Source organism: Calliphora vicina, chromosome 1 (genome assembly GCF_958450345.1).
Source record: "Calliphora vicina chromosome 1, idCalVici1.1, whole genome shotgun sequence".
Lineage (NCBI taxonomy): Eukaryota > Metazoa > Arthropoda > Insecta > Diptera > Calliphoridae > Calliphora > Calliphora vicina.
In genome coordinates, this window is record NC_088780.1 from 139926476 (window position 1) to 139945362 (window position 18887).

General features: G+C 30.4%; 2 protein-coding genes across 2 annotated transcripts; one reads left to right on the top strand and one right to left on the bottom strand.

The window, feature by feature from the left end:
- Positions 1 to 173: 173 nt before the first annotated feature.
- LOC135963955 (probable rRNA-processing protein EBP2 homolog) lies at positions 174 to 1375 on the bottom strand. Its single transcript, XM_065515976.1, has 3 exons — positions 1238 to 1375; positions 1092 to 1175; positions 174 to 1027 (listed from the first exon to the last, which is right to left on the bottom strand). The coding sequence occupies exons 1-3, from the start codon at positions 1301 to 1303 to the stop codon at positions 257 to 259; spliced, it is 921 nt and encodes a 306-aa protein (XP_065372048.1). The 5' UTR covers positions 1304 to 1375; the 3' UTR covers positions 174 to 256.
- A 1662-nt stretch (positions 1376 to 3037) lies between these two features.
- Zwilch (zwilch) lies at positions 3038 to 13043 on the top strand. Its single transcript, XM_065508914.1, has 6 exons — positions 3038 to 3217; positions 3278 to 4005; positions 10133 to 10299; positions 11709 to 11782; positions 11938 to 12134; positions 12196 to 13043. The coding sequence occupies exons 1-6, from the start codon at positions 3068 to 3070 to the stop codon at positions 12797 to 12799; spliced, it is 1920 nt and encodes a 639-aa protein (XP_065364986.1). The 5' UTR covers positions 3038 to 3067; the 3' UTR covers positions 12800 to 13043.
- The last annotated feature ends 5844 nt before the right edge of the window (positions 13044 to 18887 follow it).

An 18887-nucleotide genomic window follows, 5' to 3' on the forward strand; every position in this document is an offset into this window, starting at 1 on the left:
GTATTAAAATACCCAGGCCATGAAATCATACTTTAGAACACACCATACCTAGAGAACATCGAAAGCTATATGGGCCCAAAATTGTTTTATTCTGTAGATTCCGATATTTGCAAAATGAATCTCAAACTTTATTTTTATGTTATTATGTATATATTTAAATCAAACGAAAATAGTTATTGTTTTTCATATCAAATTAAGTGATAATTCTTAGAATAAAAAGAAATTGTTTATTTTATACTAAATCTATTTTAAAAATTTATTTCTTAGATTTCATTTTCATCCGTCTCGCTTTACCTACACGCTTATTACCCGGTGCAGCCTTAGAGCCTACTCTACTTCTAGGTAATTTTGTCCGCTCAAGACCAGCAGCTGATGATTTGGTATTACGTTTGGATCCACTCTTTTTGCCACCGAAACCAAATTTCTTATTGCGGTCTTTTCTCTTTGAAGCAGATTTTTTAGTTTTTGCTTCCAGTGCTTTGGCATCTTCTAAGAAATCTAAATTCTTCAATTTTCCCTTACGGAACTTCTTCAATTTATCCAACATATCCTTCTTTTCCATTTCACGCTGCACCTTTGTTTGTTTAGCCAGCATTTTGCCCATTTTACGTTGTTCTCTGATTTGTCGGATGCGTTCGGATTTAGCTTGACCCTCCTGTTTGGCCATCAAATTGGAACGTACCTTTTGCATGTGTTCGTCAGATTTTGCCATTTCGGCGAAATAGTCATCGGGACGTTTTGTTTTAATACCCATCTCATGTAAACGTCTTATGCCCTCAATAACAGCAGCTTGGGCTTGACGATGAAATAACATTTCACGCTTGAAATCATTTAGTACTGGGTCTTCTTCAGGTCGAACATAGTGTATTTTTGCGTTACCCTTAAACAAATTGGCTCTTTTTTGTTCGTGTTTTTCTAGAGCAACTGCTAATTCTGGTGCCAATGGTGCTAAATCGTTAACCATGTCCATACGTTCTACCCATGGTAATTCTGCTTTAATTTCATCTGTTTTTTCTAAAATTTTGGGCTGAAATTATTGAGTTTGTAAGTATTTTCTGAGAACATACATTAATAATTCAAATATTACTTACAATGTTATTTATTTTATCTTTTCCCTTTTGAAATTCAATATTGAGTCCAGGTTTCAAATCCCCACGAGCAAAAGCCTCTTGCAACTGTGTGAAGTATTCAATATATAATTTTAATCATTATTTGATTTTATATTTTAATAAATTACCTCTGTTTCAGATTCATCTTCAGAATAGTATTCTGAATCGCTGTCTTGCATCTCAAAATCGGTCATATTTCTTTAAAACTATTTCGAAAACAAAATACACGTGCGGCTATTAAAATTAAACACAATAATATAAAAAATTGACGTATACCACAACAGCGTTGCTAATAATTTGATTGAAGCTTAGGTTGGCAACATGTGCTCATTTGAGTTGCCAGAGGTCACAAAATCTTTCAATGGCGCATATTCATAACTTTTTTAGTACCTATTTATATTGGTTACTTTCAGCACCATTAGTTAGCACTTAATTATGGATAAAGATGTAACTAAATGCTAACTAACTAATACATTAAAAAAAAACAGCTGATTGATTTCATTTTATTTAACATTCTATTGAATAACATAATTTTACATGTCCTTATTTTAATTGATTTACATACAAACTATAAATTTTGTATGTACATTTTAGACAGGGCACACTCTAAGTGTGCCCTGATTTTAGAGAACAAAAATAGTTCGTTAATAGCTTTATAAGCCATTTAAATTACTGGAGTATATATCAATCAAAATATTATCGACATTTTGTTTTCTCTAAATGTCAAAGCAGTAACAAACTATAAATTTTGTATGTACATTTTAGACAGGGCACACTCTAAGTGTGCCCTGATTTTAGAGAACAAAAATAGTTCGTTAATAGCTTTATAAGCCATTTAAATTACTGGAGTATATTAGAAAAACATTTTGTTTTCTCTAAATGTCAAAGCAGTAACTAAGCTACATAGTTATGAAATGTGAATAAGATATACAACTATCTATGAGCTATTTTTTAGTTTCTGTTTTAATAGTTCTGACTTTAGTTATAATTTCTGAATATACGCCAATAAAACGCAGAAAAAATATACCCATCCAATTGGCTTTATTAATTAGATAATTTTATGGCATTAACGCTACCGCGTACATAGCATAACCAGATCCAAATTCTGTGATGAATTCGCCATCATGGCTCCTTCTTTTATTCCATGGAATTTTATTTAATACAATCAAAATTGAGCTATTTAAAAAAAATTGTTTGTGAGTGTATTAAAACTTAAAAGTCAAAACTTGACTCCTGAACTCCACACGGAGTTCTCTCCTCCACGGAGTTCGATTTTTAGAGTACAGTATTTAGGATAAAATTTTTAAATTTTATATGTATTCTCGATAATGACAGTAAATTATTAATAAGTGAACTTTATTTCACGTTCTTAGGATAGAAAATATAGATGTTTAATGATAGTTAAAATACTTATGTATTTCCAAGACATTTAATTTGATAAAAATTTTAAATCCAGATCAGTATATTCAAAAAGTTTTAAAATTGTGAGATATTATGCGCAGATCAAAATAAATTTTGATGATGAAATTAAATACCAGTGAATATTCTAAAATTATTCGTTTATTCTAAATATCTGGTTACAGAAGATACCACTACTAATTTAACATAAAATCTGAAACTATGTGTTACGAGATGGAGTGTAATCCAATTTTTTCAACTAATTGAATGACAATTTTCAAAAAGAAACTTATTAATTCATAAGAATTGAGGCTTCGGTTATTTACCAATTAATTTATTAGTTTAATTTTTCTGAAAAATTGTATTTAATAAAAAAATATTTTTTGGCGATTTTTAGGGATATTATTTCTATGGTTGGAGACAGCAATGAAATTACTTGGAAACCCTGCATTGTTGTGAAAACATTTAAATTTACCCGCCGTACTTTTTGTTTGTTTTTATAGACATTTTTTTATTTATTCTCTTTTTTTATATTTAAAAACAATAAATAATATACGAAAATGTCTTCAAATTTAGCTAATGTCTATGCAAATTTATTACGGAAATATGGAGAGAATTATATGATAACTTATTCCACATCTCCAACTTATTTAAACAACATTGTTGGTGCTGCCGAGAATCCTGGGAAGATTATACTTTTTTATGTGGAGGTATTTAATCAGTGATTTGTTGCATTTAGAATTACTTAGAAATGTTTTACATCTTTCCAGGATCGTTCAAAAGGAAAAACACTGAACTTTGTTTCACCTTCCAAGTTGAACATAAAAAAATCCACAAACGTTGATTTAGATTTAACTGGCAGCCCTTTAAAAGATGATTGCGAAGTGGACGCTATAGGCGATATGTCTTTAGAACTCAACTTGATTTCTTTAAATCCATGGAAACCCGAAGAAGAATATCACAAGGGCATATCTGTGGATAAGGCCAGAAATATTATGACATTGGAAGACTTTCAAAAATGTGCAACAAGTGCAGATGCTATTGGCTCTGTGTGGTTCTTATGTTCGTGCGCAGATTTTCCAAAGACTCTCTTGTTACAATATGAATTTGGACGTAGCCAAAACACCAGAGGCATTATCAATTATATGGGTATTATAGCATCGCATGCTGTAACGAGTCAATCACTGTTGCAGCAGCACTATGCCTTAGTTGGCAGAGATGTTCGTGTTGAAACACAAATTGAAAATACATATCATATCAAATCGAATATTTCTATAAAATGCTCTTGGACAACAAATTCAGTGACACCATCATTAATAGAACTGAGAAGTTGTGATGTCATACTAAAACAAACATTTCGTTTTGGTGATAGCACCTCATTGACAGAGGATTTTATTAATCAATTGCGTATTCTAATGGCTATACGTGATGAAATCATTTCATATAAACAATCGGAAAATTCAGATGTGGCAAAGGAACCTAGTTATTCATGTGGCATGTAAGTTTAAGACTTTCACAAATAAATGAAATTATTTTTCAAATGATTAATTGTACAGTACAAGCATATATGTATCTGCAAAACCCTGATTGTTCAGCAGAAGCAAAAAACTGTTTAATTCCCTAACTAGTGAGTAGTTAACAAATCGATCTACTACAATATGATTGATAGGCTTCTACTTATTCCCTAAAATATAAATTATAAAATAAAACCTGTTATTCGCATTTTTACGGTAGATAAACCATTTTGTTTTAGAAAATTTTCAATGTAAATATTAAAATGAGTAGATAGACTTATGATTTTTTTAAGTTGTAACTTTGAGAATATCGTTTATCTCTACTTTTGTTAATAAAAAAGTAATAAACGAAGTAATCGAGAAAAACTATAAGTATTTTCGAACTCATGGACTCCAATACAACAGAATTGCTATATGAGAACTCGAACTGGAAACGTTTTTGCAAAAACCGAATAATTTGTCCCCTTTTAAATGCATCTCAATTATGCAAGACAAAGCGAAAAACTATTTCACGACATTATAGTCGAGATTTTCGAGGAAACTTAACAGAATAGATTTTAAATTCTTCGTAATAAATTTGATGCACATTTTACATATCGCTCATTTGCTGTAACAACGTCATAATTCAAAAAAAGTTGTTTCGAGAAAAACGGCTTTGAATGTTTTATGACATTTTATTATTTCTTAAATAAATTTTCAACAAATCATGCGATTTCAGAAATACAACCTTATTTAAATAGTAGATATTAATATGTATTTAACCCAAATCTTGTCAAATATACGAGAAAACATGAATTTTAATTTTGACATTTACAACGAAAAACACTTAAAACAGATAAAACTATATGAAAGACTAAAGAACGGCGCATATTTTGTATTACTCAGTTCAAAACACCCGGATTTTGAGTTATGACGTTGTTGCAGCAAATGAGCGATATGTACTTTAAGGACGATTTATTAATTACTTTTGTATATGTACATAGAAAAAAACTGTTAAAAAGAATTTCATAAATTATAGAAAATTACCAGAGCGTTTTGTTAGATACAGAATTTAAAAACAGGATGCTGTCGACTGTTTTTGGTTCTAGTCTGCTTCTCTTTTCTGTTAAAATATTTCCCGCCAAGGATAATATACGCTCTGATGCTGTGCTGCTAGCAGGAATAGATAATATTTTTGCTGCTAGTTTCGATAACTTCGGATACTTATTGGAATTGTTCTTCCACCATAGCATTACATCGAAGTCATCAGTAAGCCTTACGTTTTCATTAGCATAACGCTCGACTTCATCCCTTACATTTTCCGGGATGGATTGTGTCTCGTTTTTAACAAGATTAGGGAAAAAGAAACTTATATCACTTGCAGATGTTTGTGAAGCTGACGTACTTGGCATTGGTTGATACTGTGGCAGCAAAAAGTCATTAAAGTCTGCCGATGTTGCTTGTGTTGCATCAACAGTGCCAGGAAGATAGTTTAGGTTTCTTAGTGCAGCTGAGGAATTTGGCAGTGGTGGAGAAAGTGGCAACACAAAGTCTTTAAAGTCTGGCGGTGTTGCTGGTGCTTGTGAGGAGATGCTAGAGAGATCATTTTGTTTCTCGGCTATAATTTTTTCCATACAAAATTCTTTTATGTCGAACATATCATTTGGCTGTATAGTTATGGCAGGTGGATATAAAAATACAGCAGCTTTGTGCCAAATACTTAAATTTAAGCGCCATTTCTCCAACTGCAATAAAATATTTCTCTTTAGGGCTGCGATGCCATCTTCTTCAATATATTTACTAGTGCAAATCAGTTGAATTCTGTTAATAGAAGGAATTACATAACAGAGTGTGGGAGATGTACTGCCTTGAAGTTTATTGAAAATAATATCAAAGTCGTTGCATATTTCCACTAACCCTTGCAGGAGAGGCATGTTAAAATTGAGCAAGCTGCGTGTTTCAGCGTTGTCTGCAAGAATTTTATTCACTTTTCCATAATTATCAAAAACTGATTTAAACATTGCAAAGTTCGAATTCCACCTTGTCGGACAATGGCTCTTTAAAGTGCTTTTCAGCATATGTTGTATTTTGGCCTTTTTAAAATATTTTACAATTTGTTTACAGGATTCTGTAATTGCTTTCAATTCAGTTGTTAATTCAAAAGCATCATTGAGGATATTAGAAAATAAATCAGCAGAACAGTTTAATCTTGTGACGTCTTTTAGAGCGCTTTTAATATTCATTCTTCTATCTGTAACGAAAACCGCATTCGACATGTTAGTTACACCGAATTCTTCAAAAAGGCTGTTTAATTTCTCTCTTATATTATATGCTGTATTGGACATAAAATCCATGGATTTCATCCCCAAAGTAATGTCCACAAGCTCAAAATTAATTTGGAAATGTAAAGTGCCACACAAGAAATTTCTTTTAATAAAATTATCAGTCCACAAATCAATGGTAACTGCAGCCTCTCCATTCTCTAACAAATTTTGTATATGCGGTTTAATTTCTTGTTTTTTCTCTTCAGCTATCAATTTAGTTCTTTCAGATATTGCCTTTGCACTGGGAATAAGACTTTCCAAATCAACATTTTCACCGTATTTAGCACCTATTTTTATACATCTCTCAATCATTTTTCGAAAGCCATAACCTTCGACAATACTAAAGGGTCTACAATCTTCAATAACGAAGTTGAAAAAGTCTTCAAAGCAATCATTTTTGTCGTTTGTGTTTGCTACAACAGGACTCGACTCGCGTGGCCGTGAGTGAACACACTTATGCTTAATCAAATTTGATGTTTGTTTTTTGGTATACTTGAAAACCTTTTGGCATCCTTCACAGTATACTTTTTCATCCAAAATCGAGCCATTATCTTTTTCAATTTCAGAAAAAAAATTCCATATTATGCTCTTGCCGTTCCGTTTTCTTCTAAGTTTGTACACTCCATCAGTGATTTTCTTTTTAATTTCTTCTGCGTCTTCCATGTTAAAATGGTTTTTAGATTTTTCTATAATTAAAAGTTGTGCATACACAATGTGTATGTACTTATAATTCTTTTACCTACACATAAGCATATGGAAATACATATGGGTATGATGTGTACACAGAGTACTTAAAGCTTAAACACAGTTGCCACCACCACATTTAGTCGCAACATAATTCCGACGACAGTCGGTTCTACGCACCGGCATCACGCGAGTTCACTCGGCCAAGAGCTTTCAACTCAGCAACCACTGCTGCTACAACATCAACAAAATGTTCACATTTTTATTCGTTATTTTTTCCAGACATTTCATGTGAATGTTTATCCTTGTTAGTAAAGCCATAGTTTACCAAAACAAATTGAATTTTGTTCATTTTTCAAAAGCTCTATCTCAAAATGATAATGTGCATTCTATTTGTAGCCGGTAGTCACTATTATGTTCAGTCAATTATGTGTAGATAATTCTGGCAACACAGACAGGTTTAAACTTAACGAGACCATACATCCCGCATTTTGCATTTTCAAAATTCCTCTACATTTCATAATATTTACATCGAAAGCCTGCCTTTTGGTAAAACCATTTGGTTACGTTAGGTATACGATAACATGATCTGGGGAATTAAAGAAACTAATATTGCAAGTACAGGTGATTATTTTGTTGTAATATTTGGCAGACTTTGACGTCAACATAGCAATTATTTTTACTTTGTCCAAATTCGGAAATAATTCCAAGTTTATTGTTATATTGATATGTAAATTTATGTATTTAGCTATTAATAAATTTTGTTGTAATGAAATAATTAACAGTTATGCAACTCAAACAGAAAACATGTAAGAGTGCCATATTAGTACATATGTGCCGAATTTTATATTCCTTCACCTTTAGTAAAAGATTGAACAAATATAATCCGATTTTGTGAAATAAAATGTTAGTCCAAAAAAAATTTTTGGTGAAAAGAAAATTTAGTGGACAATAATTCCCTTGTCGCACAGTGGGTTCGATGGTACCCAAAGTGGCGATTAATTCATAGACGCCGTAGTTTCTATACTATTCTAAAATCTATAAAACTAATTTCAACTATTACTAACTTAATTCTTGTGGCCCATTAAATGCGGAAATTATCCCAATTTTGGAACTTTTTTTAAAAAAAATTATTAAAAATATATACACATAATTTTTTTTTTTTTATTATTATTTATTTTCAACAACCTAGCCTATTGGCCATAACCGGTTATAAATTTCTACTTAAAAAAATAGTTTACATTAAAAAATTTAAGTATAAAATAAATTAAATAATTATGATATAAATTAAATCACCCCTATCGCGAATCAACATTTCACATGAAATATTTTCCCTCTTCCTTTTTTCGTTCATCAACTTTGTTCACGTGAAAAAAATTCCCCTTGTTGTGAAATTTTTAGATGGAATTTTGTAAACAATAAACAGCTGTTACGAACAAAATCAACTATTGTGAATGTAAAGTTCATCATGATATTCCCGATAGCAATTTTCCCTTCGAGGGAAATGGATATTTCATGGGAACAAAATTTCACATGTTATTGCCGATAGGGGTGAATAACTATTATAATAAAATTGAACAAAGTCAAAGCTTAAACTCCAACATATGTATTACATTATACAACATCATTATTAGATAATGATAATGAATTTATAAAAAAAAATTACTATATACTTGAATACCTGGTGTTGAAGGTTCCATTATAAAAGATTTACTTATAATAGATTTAATACCAACAATAATCGCTTGAATTGTAAAAATTTCCAATTTTTTCACTTTTTTTAAAAACAGCAATAATTTGCTAACTTTGATCGCTCACTGAAAAGAAAGTAAACAACTTAGTTGATTTATTTTTACAGCCAGTGATGTAGAATTTTATCTACTTTTACCATATACCAAAATTTATTATAAACATTTTATTTCTAAATTTCAATTAATCGCCACTTTAATACCATTTGAACCCAACGTGTGTCGGTCCGAATTTCTATGACGTTTGCCGATCGATTTTCCAGATTTTAAGAAAAAACAATTAAACATGTCGTATTAGAATATGTATATTTCTAACATTCGTACATTTCTCGGCGTTGGTCCCCTTATCAAAATCAATGGCAGAATGGATAAGTTTCAGTACTTAGATATTATGAAAAACCATATGGAGCCATATGCCTTCGATTCCATGTTAATTAATACAAGATAATGACGCCGAACACTTGGTTTTGTGCAGAGATGATCGAAGTTTTAGATTGGCCAGCCAGCAAAAATTATAAAAATATGGACGATCTGTGGTCGGCAGCAGTAAAAGTTTGGTATGACTTACCCAAAACAAAATGCCAAAAACTAGTGGAAAATATGGGTCACAGGAACGAAGCTGTTATCAAAAACATAGGCTACAGCACTAAATATTAATGGTCAAATATTTCTAAATCCCAAAAAACCAACAAATGCAATATTAAAATGATTTTTTTTTTAAAGATTGTGTTTTTCTGCTTATTAAATTTATGTTTATATTAATATTAAAGATACACCTTTGCAAATAACCAAACAAATTGTGTTTGTTAAGGTATTTATAGACGACAATACTGAGTATTAACACTTTTCAAAATTAAAATATTGAAAGCATTCGGTATGTCAAGAAATCGTTTCGAAAAAAACATTAATTGTTTACATGATACTATTACAAATATTTTTTTTCTTTGTTGGTTCATATTTTTCTGCAAACTTTATTTATATTTTATATTTCCTTGACATTTTTGTTTGCCTTATTTGTATTTATAAATACATACCGATACATATGAAAATAAAAAGTTTTTGAATTGTTTTAAACAAATTTTGAATACCGACTGTAAATCAAAAAAAATCATTGGTATTTTTTGAAAATCTAATACAAATTTTGTTTAGACGATGAAATTATATTATGATACTTGAGTTTTTGACAAATATATACTCAGTATTACCGTCTATAAATACCTTTAATAGTATTTACGATATTGTATTGTAAGAACATTTGGTAAAATGTGCCATTTATATGTTCATAGCTGTAGCAATATTACGTGTTTTCCATAATACATTAAATTATTATAGTAAAGTTTATTAAATCCATTTATGTTATCTGTTTTTTTTTCTAGTGGTATTGATATGGTAGAACTACGTGAAAACATCAATAAAGTTATGACCGAAATATCCGAAATAGACGCTAGTAGTGGTGCAGAACGTGATATTGAGGATGTTATACAAAATGCTAAAATAAGACGTCTTAATGACTTAACCGATAAATTGTGGGACATTTTAAAACGTAAGATTATTACATACTTATATTTGTCCAATTCACAACCTATGTTGTATCGTTGTATGGCAAACATATTTTTTAAACAATATTTTTAAAAACAAAATAATTGTTGAATTCACAAAACCCCTTATATCATTGTATCGAGTGTATTATTGAATTCAAATACAATACTGTAAGCTTGTTGTTGGAAATTTTCATACAAAAATTATATACACTTATACACTTTTGTTTTAGTACCCATATACACACTACTCTTTCAAAAACATTCATACAATATACAATGGGTGTTTACAAACTAATAAACAAAAAATGTATTTAATACAAGATACACGATACAAATTGTTGTGAATTAAGCAAATATCTAAACAATGCAATTTAAAAAATTATACAACAACAATACAACGCATGTGAATTGGTCAATTTGGATATATGAAGGATTTTAGGTTTGTATACAAGATCTTAATTCGTTTAATTTATTTGTGCAAATTCTAAGTCCACACAGAATAAATAAATTATTATGTACTTGGTTTTCGTAATATATTCATATGTGGAAAATCAAAAATTTTACCAAAAATATGTAAAAAAAAGTTTTAATTAATTTTTTCATTGCGCGCAAAATTAAATTTAAAATTTAAAAAAAAAATTCTTAAAAACACCTTTTTATTTGTAAATAAAATGATACCAATTCATAGAACTCTCTGGGAAGTATCATCGTGTATTAAAATATTTATTTAAGCATATTTTTTGAGGTTTTAAAAGTATATTTTGGTTTATAAAATTGCAAGTCCTCAAAATATTTTAACGTCCCCACGTTTATAGTGTATCAAGCTAAATGTAATCATAAAACACATTTTTATGATATTCATACATTGCGGCAGTTATCTGAAATCAAAATGTACCGGATATATATATACACATACATAAACTAAAAAAATCGATTTTTTAAAATTTTTTTTTTTTTTAACTTTTAGAGATGAAAGATTAGTAACCACAAATTTCACACTATAAGTTTATCGTTTCCACATTTTTCATTTGCGATCCCATAAAGTATATACATAAATTCTAGATCGTTATAAATAGCGGATTCTCTTCACCAACATGTTTTTTCTCACAAAAAATTGTTTTCACCAATTTTTTATAATTGTTTTCACCAATTTTTTATAACAACATTGTTGGTTCACCAAATAATTGTTTTCCATATTTAACTTAAAGTATACATTGGTGAATGGTATATAAGATTGGGTACAATCGAATATACAAGCACTCTTACTTGTTTCTTGATTTATTCTACCCATGTGTGTCACTTTTCATTACGAAATACAAACTATCTGAATTCAGTTTCAGTGATTCTCGAAAATTTTTGTATTTCTTCATATTTATTTGTATTTCTTTATCAATACTTTATTATATTATAGAATGCTCATCTTATAAGGATTTAAAAATGGCTTATAATATACTATTTCAATGTGCTGCCCGTTGTAATATTGTGGTAAGAACATTTTTTTTATAATAATTTTAACTTTCTGATCAAAATTAGCATTGACAGATAATACAAAAGTAATTTGTTCTTATTTTTGTTCAATTTGTTGGTAAATTACACTAATACATCATTACGTGCTATATTTATTTTTAACATTTTATTAGAATACTCCTACAAATAAAAACCGTTTAGCCGAGATCATTACCGAGGTGGCAAATCGTCGCTTAGCTATACCTTGTCTTTCGGGTTCTGAGCCATTGGAATTATTGTTGGAAATTGGTTTGGAAAAACTATACAAAGACTATGAATACATATTTGTTGAGAGTAAAGTTTGCAGTGCAAATGATTTAAAGAATAAAAGGTATTCTGAAATGTTCATGTACTTAAAGCTGATATTTAATATTTCATATTTTCTTTTTCAGTCTTGCCCACGATAACAAAGAAAATGATGCAGTTGTGCCAAATGTTCGTAAATCCCTGCGAAATGCTGTTATGCAAGACAATGCAGCCATGCGTAAAACATTGTTGCATAATGACTTCAAAAGTACTGGCAACCAAATGAAAAACGATATAATTTGTTTCAAAAATAGTAACTTTGATGAGCATGAAAGTGCTAAGACACTGGCAAAACTATTGCAAATTCATTGTACTCTAGAACATTTACTAATGATTCATATACATTTGAATTTGAGCCGTGTCTACTATGAGGTCTGCGATCAATTGCTGCGCAAAACACCACGTACTGTCGATATGATCGGCGATTCATTGACCGATGAAATGGAAATACAATTGTCAGCCGACTATATACGTGAACTTTTGACAGGTAAGGAACCACACTCACGACGCATTACAATGAGTTCAAAAAATAAATTACGTGAAGTAAAGTCGACCTTCTATTTCAATATGGAGAATATATGTCCACCCAACATATCTGAATGTTTTAATGCCGATGAAAAAGAATACAGCAAAGAGAATGTTTATTATAATTGGTTATATCGTAAAATAACAACGGTACAAAATCACTGAATGCACTTCAACAATGTTAAGTGGTTTTAGTAGTCTTGTAATAAGCTGTTCAATTACGCATGTTTATTCTTTATGTTTTACTACTATATATACTATTGTAAATGTAATTGCTAAAAAAGCATATATGTAAATAACAAAATCAACAATTGCCAACGAAGACTTACAAATTGTTAAGCTTTGTTTTGATTCTGTTTAATTTTATTCATTTTCGTTTGTTTTACATTTAAAAATATCTTAAAATAAAGAAACAAATACATAAATAGATGTTTATTTCATAATTGTTTTCAGGTATTATAAATACAGCAATCGCCACTTTAACATCATTTATATACCTTTCACCATGAGTGGAAAGGGTATATATAAGTTTGTCATTCCGTTTGAAATTTCCACATTTTTCATTTGAGACTCTATAATGTATATATGTATGTACGTATGTATGTACATATATTCTGGATCGTTATAAATATCGGAGTCGATATAGCTATGTCCGTCTGCCTGTTGAAATCAACTTTCCGAAAACCACAATTAACTTACAAACATTATTGATACTTCAATATATCGGGTACAGTCCTGGATCGGTTGCCATATCGGAAAATTCGGCCCACAAGATATACGTAAAAACCACGAATACTCCAATTTTTGTTTACCTATTTTGACTTAAATCTCAATTACGAAGTGATGTACATATAGAATAGGGATCTCAATGAACGGCATTTCAAAGACCATTCCAACGAAAGTCCTTCCCTTTTTTTCGCCAGCAAATTGTTTTTTTTTACACAAAATTATTTTTGTGTTTTAAATCTTTATCTTTTGAAGGGAATATAAGATTCGGCACAGCCGAATATAGCACTCTTACTTGTTTTTCCTCAATTTATTTTCTCGAAGTCAGTAAAAATGGAAATGCACAAAACACTCAACATCATCCAAGGCAAAATTTTCAACAGAAAATTTGCTGAAAATAAAATCACCAAATCTTTAGAAGACCATCTGGAATCTCTGACTATAAGGTCGCGACCTTTAGCTTCGGTGCTTCACCCCCAATAGAATTCCCCATTAGGGATAAGTGGGTTGGATCCGATCAACTGTTTGATGGGTGCGCAGTTTTCACTGACGGTTCCAAAATGGATTCTGGTACAGGGGCCGGGGTTTATTTGGTCGACCAAGACATCAAGCGCTCATATAGACTCTCTAACGAGTGTAGCGTCTTCCAGGCAGAGATCTTCGCGATCTGGAAAGCCACAGAGTTGATAGGGACACACATCAATAGGGGGGCTGTAGTGACGATATACGTAGACAGTCAGGCGGCACTGAAGGCCTTGGAATGTCATTTAGTACACTCCAACCTAGTAGAGGACTGTAGGAGAGCTCTGGAGGAGCTATTGGTACACTACTCAGTGAGATTGTGTTGGGTACCAGGGCACTGTGATATACAGGGTAATGAGGTAGCAGATGAACTTGCTAGACATGGTTCTGATCTGGACCATGACACTAGGAAACGGGCTGTTAGACCACCCATTTGTCACTACTACAGGGTAATCTACGAAAGATTCCGGGACTATACGAATCAATCCTGGTGCAGTAGAACAGATTGCAAAGTGTCCAGGGCCTTATGGCCAAGACTGAATGCGAACGCGACTGGAACACTGATAGAGTTGGATAGGTACAATCTCAGGATTCTAGTAGGAGTGATAACCGGTCATTGCTCAATTGGAGCCTTTAAGGGTAAATGAGATAATGGCACTCAGGACTTCTGTAGAGTATGTGGGGATGCAGAGGAGATAGAGACAGTAGAGCACATTATGTGCAACTGCCCTATGCTACAGGGTCACAGACTTAGATGGCTAGGAAATAGATTTCTGGACGAACTTGGTAGTGTTGCTGGCTGCAAACTAAGCAACATACTGGGTTTCATTAAGGGAATAGGGTGGCTATTTAAGGGACGTTCCACGGCAAGTCCAAATCCGTAAAAAGACTTATCTTTCCTTTCTTTCTTCTTTTTAACAGACGGAATTTTGGACTTTTTTTTTTTTTTCTTACTCTAGGGCCTAGAGTCTAGGCTATCATCTTTGTCTATCTCTATTGAAGGGAATCACAATGGACCTCAAGGTCTCCGAGTGGAAGTACACACAATGTACACCCCTTCCAAAACCTAACCTAACCTAGAAGACCAACAAGTTATCAATATTCTCAGATTGAATATGGGCAGTCTGCCCTGGTCACATTAACCTTATATTTTTAAACTGGATTGGGATATATCGCGTATTAATCACATCATATCTAATGAGATCGGTCAACTACAAAAAAGGAAGAAATTTAGTCCCACGCATCTTACGGCAATTTTTAGTGTCCATCTTTTATTAAATACAAATCCGTAAATAAAATTAAGGTAATAGAAGATGCACTGTAAAAACATTTAAATGTTTTAACCGTTACTGAGGGACAAAAATAACCCAAGTTTGCTGTCTAAATCGATGTATTTTGTTGTTGTGTCAGCAGTGCTACCACCAAGAAAACTAAAAATTACACATGAATGATTTCTAAATTACACACCAGAAGGAAAATTACACATGTTTCATAATATTTGAATTTTTTCAAAACTACAATATGAAAATCAATAGTTTGCGAGCATATCATATGGGCGAAATAGTGTATTATAGATCGGAAACTCTCCTGTCAAATACCTAACTCAGTTGCAAAAACATAAGTAGTGAGAATGTATTAGTAAAAAACTATGCGAGTTTTTTTCTAGTTTCCAATCTATGTGTATTTATCTATGGTTTTAACCATAGAGAAACATAGAGCGGAAACATATACATATATACGAGTGTTGTTTTTGTGTATTTATCTGTTGTTTTAACTTTCTCTGAAATAGTAATTTTGATAAATTTTTTACAAAGTTTATAGTTTTCAAAATAAAATCGATAGTGACAACAATAACGCATATTTTACCGCTAAGCTACCTTTATCACTAAAATACCATTTCAGCGAAATATCTGCAACTACCGTTACCGATTAAATCGTAAATACCGTTACCTCTAACAACGGTATGTGTTCTATAAGTAATTTAAACTTATAAAAATTCATATCTTTAATTTTTATAATTTAGATTATTGAAATCTATAATAGAATACCAACTTTGTCAACTTGTAATTATTTAATTCAGGATTAAATTACCGCTAACCAAATAACAGGAAATATCGTTACCGTTGAAATACCGTCATAGAAATAAGCCAAAATTCCGTTACCGCTAAGTCAGCGTTACCGAAATAATCCAAATTAGCGATACCGTTACCTTTTTACGTTTTGAATCGATAATAGGGTTTCTAATCGGGAATATTTTTTCAGAAATTTGCGGGAAAAAGTTTATTAGTTACAATATTATTTCCACATAGATAAAACAGATTTTTTGTGATTTGTAGCCAATCGAATGATTGGTGACAGAATTATTACAAAACCGAAGTTTGCCATCCAAAAATTGTTCAGCCACAACAGTTATTTAGACAGGATGATATTATTAGAAATACAATTAGTTATCACAACTAAAAAAGTTTTTTCTGTGTGACAAAAAAAATGGATATTTAGAGAATAATCATATTCTTTGGAATATTGTTTGGAAATGTAGTTAGAATTTTATTTTGATAGTGTCAAATAGTATATAATATATAAAATTATCTTTCTCCAGATTCGCTTCCATTCACATCGAACTTGATTTATTTACATTGCCATTATCAGCATGTGGTGATTTGTTTTGATCCCATCATTCTAAACAACAATGGATGGACATGCGTATGGGAGTGACAAATTCGAAGCATGCGCTCTGCAGGGGTTAGTCAACTCTGGCGGTAAATCCAAAACGGAAATGCGAAGAGAATAGTAAAAAAAAACAAAGAAATGTTTGAGGAAAACTAGAGTCTATAATCTAGTTTTGAGCACCTAGTTCATTGAAATATAGTGCAATCCAATTAGTTGCGTTAATCATTTCTTGGTTTATTTGAGTTCAAATTTTAAAAAATTCAATCAGATGCACCTTTCATGTGCAAAGGTTCGGACGTGTCTTAGCACAATAGCGGAATATAAATATTAAAAAAAAAAAATAAAAAAAGGATTTAAGAAAAGGACTTTAAAATTATTTAAAAAAGGATATTGAAGAAATTTTAAATAATTTTTAGAAACAAATAATGAAAAAAGTACAATAAATATTTATATAGTATAGTGTAAATTAATCCAATTAAAAAAATAATATAAAAAAATGGTGTGTATACAAATTAAATTATTATTTTTCCAAAAAATATCCATACATATATACAAAAGAATTTAATAAATAAAATGTTTTTCTTTAAAATTAAATGAGTGTTGTTCCTAATTTAAAATTATTTAAACAATTTTAAATCACACTGAAATCATATAAGTGCATACTTTAAATAGACCGTAAATATTTTGTGCAAGTTGCCTTAACTATAAAAATCCATTACAAATGCAATCTGGAATTATAAGTGAACATGTATTTATTTATATGGTTTCTTTGCTTTTAAACCGATTTGTGTTGAAAATGCAAGAAAGGAGTTAAAAGGATAAAGTACAGAGCTTTAAAAGAAAAATAAAATGTTCTATATTAAATGATTTTAAAGGATTTTAACGGGTATCAAAGTATATGTATATATAGTGGAATCTGAAACATATTCAGAAAAAATTATACAGTTATAAATATTTTCTATTGAGATACCATTTTATTCTTGAGGATACGTTATATGATTGATCAATATAATTAATCGCTCTATAAATCGAGTGATTTCAAAACAGAATAGTCGATAAACTAATGTTCTATAAAACCACTGTTGTTCCAATCCCAAATCTAGCTGCATAAAATTAAAAAAAATATTCTCAGAATAAAGCTAAATATATGTATGTATGTATATGTTTTATAATAGCTAATAACTTGTTATCATATAATGTAAAATAGTTTTTTAATTGGTCGTTTTGTATTCTTGTTTAAAAATTTCTATAAAATTTATGCTCAATTAAATTACCTATAGTTCATGTGTTTTAGCACTTATAAGATATTGAAATTAGTATTTATTTAATGTATATTTTATTTCATTGGTACTCACCATTGACTTGATTTAGTCCTTTAAAGTTGGGTCTTAAATAATAAAGACCGCCGAAGGCCGGTCTATTGCTTATCTCTTAAGGCAACTTATAGGGAATGTGTCTCTATAAAAATCTCATATCATCGTACATCCTTTTATTATATTAAGAAATTTTAATTGAAACGATTTTGTAGAAAATTGCCTACTTAAATGAATTTTACTTCAGATAACAATACATTTTAAACTAGTGTTTGATGAAGCTTTAATTTTAATCTACAATAGTATTCCAAATTTTTACAGTAATGCAATATTTTATTAGTTTATAAGTTGTTAATATCTAGACCCTATTGTAACTTGAAAAATACATAAAACATAATTTTTTGATTCAGAGATCCCAAATACTTATAAAAACGCCAACAAAAAATATTGTACAGCTAGATTTGAATTTGAACCACAGTGAGTACGTACGAATTTGTTCATTGAAACAGGTTTGTTTAATTTAAAATAAAACGAGTAAATTATTTAGACTACATTTACAGAATACCAAAATATGTATGTGAATTCGTTTTAAAACGAAATAGTTAGTCGGATTCTAATTACAGAACAGGGGGAAACAATTAAGTCCAATTTCGATAGGAAGATTTTGCACAGACTTTGAAATTGTTTTATTTGTATAAAATTTGCATAAAAAACTAAGTTCCAATTTTGTTGTGCATCTCCGTTACCGTTTTGTGCATCTCCTACAAAATATTTTCAGTTTGGAAGGATGGTAGAATGACTTTTGGTAGGTTTGGTCCTGAATACTGTTTTAAAAATTTGTGGAAATTAAAGAAATTCAATTTCGTTTTTCATAAATTATAAATTAATTTTAATCAAGTTTGTGTGACTAATATCCAAAATTTAACAAGTTCGTTTTTAGTTAGTTCCGAGATCTATCATAAAGTTTATCCATTTACCAACTTAAAGTGAGAGGTTCCTTTCTTATAAAGTATTAGAACTAG